Source organism: Sardina pilchardus, chromosome 7, assembly GCF_963854185.1.
Source record: "Sardina pilchardus chromosome 7, fSarPil1.1, whole genome shotgun sequence".
In the NCBI taxonomy this organism is placed as follows: domain Eukaryota; kingdom Metazoa; phylum Chordata; class Actinopteri; order Clupeiformes; family Clupeidae; genus Sardina; species Sardina pilchardus.
Genome location: NC_085000.1, coordinates 25,249,280 through 25,256,178, shown reverse-complemented (window position 1 = coordinate 25,256,178; position 6,899 = coordinate 25,249,280). Strand labels below are relative to the sequence as shown.

General features: G+C 43.6%; 1 protein-coding gene across 2 annotated transcripts in view; it reads left to right on the top strand.

Annotated features, from left to right (window-relative positions):
• Positions 1 to 358: 358 nt before the first annotated feature.
• samd10a (sterile alpha motif domain containing 10a) overlaps positions 359 to 6,899 on the top strand; it is a 17,526-nt gene continuing 10,985 nt past the window's right edge. For both annotated transcript variants that reach the window (XM_062541481.1, XM_062541480.1), the window contains exons 1-2: positions 359 to 523; positions 5,482 to 5,663. In XM_062541481.1, the coding sequence (XP_062397465.1) occupies positions 511 to 523; positions 5,482 to 5,663 (195 nt within the window). In that variant the 5' untranslated portion in view covers positions 359 to 510. The remainder of the gene's footprint in view (positions 524 to 5,481; positions 5,664 to 6,899) is intronic.

The window sequence follows — 6,899 nt, the reverse complement described above, 5'->3', positions numbered from 1 at the left end:
GCCAACACCGACCTTAAACAGACTGTGTGAGCAAATTGCTTCATGGTACTGCAGTAAAATGTCCCTGTTAGGACACTGACATTTCATTCAGCTTCTAAGAGAATGGTTGATCATGCTGTTCCATTAACGTTGCTACCGAGCTGCAATTTCACCAGCAGGTGGCCTCCTCCTGTCCCCTGTTTTTTTTTTCAGAGAAATGCGTGTGAACCCTTAAAGAATGCTTATTGGTCTATAAGCAAGTCGGAGTACAGTGGTTTGGACCCTGTGCGACCCAGTCTGTCTGCCGATGTGACACCTGTCCTCCTGTGTGAAGGGGAGTGGTTATCTCGGGAGAGCGCTCAGGGAGGGTGAATACAATTTGTACTCACGGACGTGCTCCAGCTCCAAGGGCTGCGAGGAGAGCGCGGTCGGCGGACTGAGGAGATTCGGACTCCGGGCTCATTTAAACTCCACCAGAATGGAATACGTTCAGTAAACCATCTTTTGGAGGAGTTGCGGGGACCCTGTGCCATGGCCGTGGACGGTAAGTTCAAACATAAACTTTCTATTTATTGTTCCAAGCTCGGATGCTTGTATTCACTTCTAACATAAAATCAGCATTTACATCACCCACTTCTTATAGTAAACATGGGGCTCTATGAGGTGACAAAACATTCTTGAGACAAAGTCTACTTTGTGAAATTAATAACCTACATAATCATGTATGCTATTGCTATGTATAATTTACAGACTACCTGTATCAAAAAACTGGCGAGTTTCTTTTGCAATAATGATCGCAAAGATCAGACACAGGCAGATTGTCATTAACCATACAGGCGCTTTAACTTTCAGACTGGAACCTTAGGACAAATACACTCAGCAAATATAGCTGGGAGGGGGGTTGAAAGGGCAGGGATTTAATGTAAACATTGTTAACATGTTTTGAGTTGTCCTATCTTTTGATCTTTTCCTAGTGATCGCCATTTAGTCTATAAATTCTTGCCAAACAGGTTCGGAGCGCAGTGTCACCTCACGGTTACATTTCTAGCATTTGTAACATGCTTATTGTCATGACTGTATTTTTCCTCATTCTATCACAATCTTTTACATCATTATCCTCAATACTTCCTGCTTTCAGATGTTACAGTGAGAACCTAGAGTAATTCACAAATGTGTCCAGTGTTGTACTGTTTATGACTTATGCGCGCCACATTTAGGTCACGTTTGCGGTGGATGTTGTTTTTCCCATGGGTGTCATCGCAATCAGGTCTGAACTTGTCCAAAGGTGCCAAAGCCACGAATTACCTCACTCAGTTCTCGCCGCATAGAATGTACAGCACAGACAGTTTAGTGCCCTGATGTGAACGGATGGATCTATAGTGGACTTTATGAATAATAAATTGTGATCACTCAGCAGAAGTGCAAATTTCACTGCCGCTCTCAGATAGAGGGAAAGGGGAAAGCAGATAAGTGCTTTAGGACACCTTCGCCTAAACAACAGTTATAGTCTTATCTCTGGGGTGACTAGAGATATGGACAGATGGATAAGCAGGTGGGTAGTTGGATAGAGTGGCAGTGGATGGATGGATGTTTGATTATGTGGATAGATGGATGAATACATTTACTATGGAAATTTCAGCAAATGGTAGGTCTGTGCATGATTACAAAGAAGACCATCACCATTGATATAGGCTACCATTGATATGATGAATGACCAAGACTTGAAAGTGAAGATAATGATTAAAAAAAAAAAAAAAAAAAACCTTGGGGGATTATACATGTACCAAAAACAAATAGCTTGTGGTCTGTCATAACGGTCATCAGCTCATAATGGCTGGTTGTTGTGACCGTCATTATGGCCCTTTATGGTTACTGTGACCCCCTTGACAGGTCTTTCACAGCGTGCTGTGAACTCTTTTACCCTCTTTTCTGTGGTGCCATTTTTGGGCAGTCTAACTGTGCCGAATATGTGGGAGAGTGATGCTCTGCTGTTGTAAGCATGGTCCAACTCACAGTAACCCCAATACGGCACATATACATGTAGCGAATGAATGTCAAATCATCTCCCAGTGTGGTGACTGCATAGGTGGTGCAAGGACTTTCAGCGCGTGTAAATGTCTGCTTACAGTCCGACCTTCGATGTATGCACAGAAAATGGCACATATGTTCATGTGCACATATGGAAACACACACAAACCTCAAAAGGGAATCCATCACCTGCTAACACACATTCACATTCACCATGATCACAGAACTGCGATCACACATAAATGCATGCTACATTAAAAATGTCCCTTCATAAAAGTCAGCCGACTACAGCCCCCATCTTCCACACAGCCCACTTCCAATCTGTTTTGTTCTCTCTTACTCACTTTTTATCTCTCTATCTCTCTCTCTCTCTCTCTCTCTCACACACACACACACGTACACACACACACACACACACACACACACAAACACACACACACACACACACACACACACACACACACAAACACACACAAATACGAGTCTAGTTCTGAAGGACAAGGGGATCAGAGGCAATCAAAGGCTCTGTGTTTGTCTGAGACTATAGCACTTATTCATGGACAGATTAGTTTTACACACACACACACACACACACACAGACAGATATAAAAACAAACTCACACCCACAAGTCACATGGAGGAATGGACTCTCTTTGTAGACCGTCTGTGAACTAGGGAGTTCAAGCCATAACCCACACACACACAAACACTCGCACACACACACACACACACACACACACACACACACACTCAAGCACACACACAGACACGAGTACACACAGACACATGCGCACACACACACACACACACAGAGAGAAACATAGACACACACACAGACACATTGACACACACACAGACACATACTCACATACTCAAATGCGCACACATACAGGCGCGCGCACACACACACACACACACACACACACACACACACACACACACACACACTACAAGACTGTGAAGAAAAAGACATCCTTTTATCTTTTCCCCTAAGCCCTCACCACCCACAACACCCCCATCACATTTGACTGGTTGTCCCCATTTGTGCTAAAAACCTATGGTGTCAATTAGAGGGGAGAGAGATTTTAATGAGTGCGCGCGCACATACGCACACACACACACACACCCACACACACACACACACACATACACACTCACATACACACACACACATGGCCTGCGCTGCCTAGAAGCATGCTACAAATGAAGTGGAGAAGCAGCCCCAACCTGTGCCGCCTAGTAAATCATTAAAAAGCGGCGGTGGCAGACTGAAGTACTGAGCATCGGCGTGTTTCTCTCTGGGCGCCGTGATGAGAAACACGCCACCTGCTGCACACTGGGACTGCCAGATCGCCCAGAGATCGCCCAGAATGCAAAGCGAGAGAGCAACATCTGCTGGCTGTCATAGATGAGAATGTAAATGACCATTATCTATCTGTGGGTGTCACGTTGGGTTATGGGGAGTACAGTGCAGCCCTTTAGAAGAAAAAAGTCTCTCCTTGAATTGGGCTGATGCCGATAAAGGGAGATGGGTGGCAGCTGGTAGATGTTTAGCTCAGTGTGTGGTTGCACCAAACCAACTTATGGCTGCTGTTCAGTAGCTTGGGTCTCTGGAAACAGCCTAACTGCTCTCTACAGCACCATTACAGTATGCAGTACATTTCTTTTTAACAGTCTCATATGTACAGTATGTATGCATGCGTAAGTGTTTGAATGAAGCAAGCTGCTTCAACCGTAAGATTTTACAAGCTCTGTAAATCAAATTCATTATCAGCGAGACACAGTTTGCTCGCCAACACAGCTCTAACATTGCCAAATGAATGAATCCACCGTAGGATTAGATCATCATTACCACTGCACCGTAAATGATGCCTCTGGATACTGTTGTAATCCTCAAACATTACCAGTGTTGCCATGATGACTATCACTGATACTGATCCATGCATCTGGGAGATTCTGTGACAAAAGATCAGAAACATGTCATTGTAATAGTAGTGGTAGTAGTAGAAGTACTGTAGTTGTAGTAGTAGTAGAAGTAGTAGTAGTAGTAGTAGTAGTAGTAGTGGTAGTAGTAGTAATGGTAGAAATAGTAGGAGGAGGAGGAGTAGTAGAAGTAGTAGTGGTAGTAGTAGTGGTAGAAGTAGTAGTGCTAGTAGTAGTAGTAGTAGTGGTGGTAGTAGTGGTAGTAATAGTAGTAGTAGGCTAGTAGTAGTAGTAGTAGTAGTAGTAGTGTTGGTGGTGATGGTGCCATTAGTGGCAGTAGTATTTTTATTTTCTGTCATTGGAAGGGTTTTGCATCAATGTTTGAATCATGAAGATAGATAGGATGGTTGTGAATAAAACGTCTATAGGTCCTTAAAGAGACAGAGAAAGGAATGATTAGATAGAAGAGCATAGATTTTGGAAACTAAAGCATGGAAGAGTACAAAAAGAAACTCATTCACAATGATGAGAGCGAAAGCATCCCTTCCAAAATGCACATCACCCTTGTGTCAGGGCTTTGGTGCTTGATTTGATTGTCTGCAAAATGGCGCTCCTTTATTAAATCGCCTTTTCCTTTCATTTATGAGAAATGCAATAAAAATTTGCAGTTAAAAGACGACATGTTAAGCTGCGATCACTTCTCTGGCTGCTGAATTAAATTATACTGTAACCAAGAGCTTACATGAAGCTGGATCTCAGATCTGTGATGCCTCCTAGTATCATTCTCACTCTAATGTGCGCACATCCATTTAGATTAGAACAAACTAAGCAGGACCTTAGCAATTACGTGCTCTCTCCAAGGATATGTGAATGATTGACTTAAAAACACAAGCAAAATTATTTGCATATTCCCAGTTTAAACAGCGCCCCGTACACTCATGAATTATTTACTAAACACGGCAGCGCAATATTTGTGTGTATCTGTGTCAGAGACACAGATTAAACATTCAACTTTATTAAACTCAGACCGATTCAAGCACACACGCACAATTCAAAACAATGGGTCAAATAAACACGGAAATAAACAGCAAATATTTTTATTTCAATTTTCTTCTCATCAATAGCAAAGATGAGTAAAGCCTCATCTCTGTAACAGCCAGCGAAGAAGGTGTGTAAGAGGAACCCAGTTGAATATGTGTCCCTGCAATTAGTCTAAGGGCAAAGGCCAGCCATGACAGCGGATCAGCAAGGACTTGAGAGAAAAATGATGGACATTATCGATTAAATCAAGAGCAACGAGCCTGACAAGGCTGATGATTTGTAGTTTCCTCTCTAGAAGGGAGGAAATGGAGTGAATCTAGGAGTGTCAGAAACCTCTTAGGTGTCAGGACACACGGAGATGTAACATCACGTCAGATTCATAATTGTTAATAATACTTTCTTTCCTTATTTTCTCCCTTCTTTCTTTCTTTCTTTCTTATGGTCACTGTCTTTTCCTCTTTCTTTTTCCCTCTTTCTTTCTTTCTTTCTTTCTCTGTTCTCGGTCTCTAGCTGCCGCTAGTTTTAGTTTCTGTCGCCCAGCTGTGGAGTACAAGGCCCTTCCCGAGGACTTCAAGTACCACCTCTCCCGCTGCACCGGGGGGAACCTGACCTGGCATGAGGGCCGCAGCCAGAAGACGGCGGGGGGCCGTACAGTCAAACTCCTGCAGCAGCCAGGCACTGAAGGACTGCAGGTAAAGGCCTTGCGCACACAGTAAGGAAAAACTTCATCTTTATTGCCATGCCAGGTTGCATAAGGAGAGTCCTTATCCTGCTTGAAATAGGCTTCCAGCAGTCATACAAAGCCTTTAGAATGCTGTCGTGTGGGCCGGTGCTGAGTGTGACAGTGTGTTATTACACAAATGTATTTTTTTTTTCTCTATGTGATTATCTCGCTCTCCAATTATTGTCTTTCTTCTCTTAGTGATAAAAGGCCTTTACACCATGAATACCATCTTGAAGTCAGTGTTTTTTCTTCTCGATAAGAAGTAAGCCTTTATGGTTGTTATATGCCCAAGTGGCACAGTTGAGCTTTGTGAGCCCCCCCCCCATGAAAGATGAGGTTCATGGGCGGAGGAAAAATGACCCCAAAAGAGGCAGCTCTGAGAATCTACCATGACACCCGGCGCTTTTAAGTAGCCCATCTACTGGGAGCAGACAACAAGCAGGCCTTTTCATGGCACGGCTTCCTTTAATGAGCCATTCTTTCTGTGTCCTCATTTCATATCTTTGGAGGAGAAACCGATTTCGTGAGAGGCATACCTATGTCTTATTGCCACACATTGGGATGTATTGGAGTTTTTTTTTTTTTTCTGAGTTATCAAATCGGCCCCATGTTTGCGTGCTTCTCCTTAGTCTCTGCGATGCATTTACACAAAGAGTCCTCCGCAAGAGAGGGGGATGGAGGAGAGGAGAAAGAAGAGGAAAAAAGGCTAAATGGACTCTTCCTCTCTCCCTCTGTCCATGTATCCTGCCATCCAAATGAGCCCTTTGTTTGGGGAGAATAGGAGAGATGCTGTTCACCCAGGGGGCACTGTTAGCGGGCACTCAGTCAAACGCAGCTTTAAATAGATTGCAACTCCTTTACTTGGAAACAGTGTTGCTGGTCAGTGCATGGAGCAGGACTAGGGCAAGTGTCTGCTTTTGGGTCCCCTTCTTCTTGCCCCCCCCCCCCCCCCTCCCCATCCCCCCACCCACCAACCCACCCCTGCCCAATTCTGTATTAACCGGCCAAAATCGGTCTCTTTGTCACTCGAGTCATGCTCAATTTAATTCCTCTCACATTCTCTCCTATGCATTTTCCTGTCATTCTTCTTTTTTTTTTGGTCATGTTAATTAGCAACAAATTCATGGTGGCTAATCTGATTCAGTTAATGTTATCTTAATGAGGATGTTGACTTCTTTCAAAAACTGTTATTAGTGAGGAATAT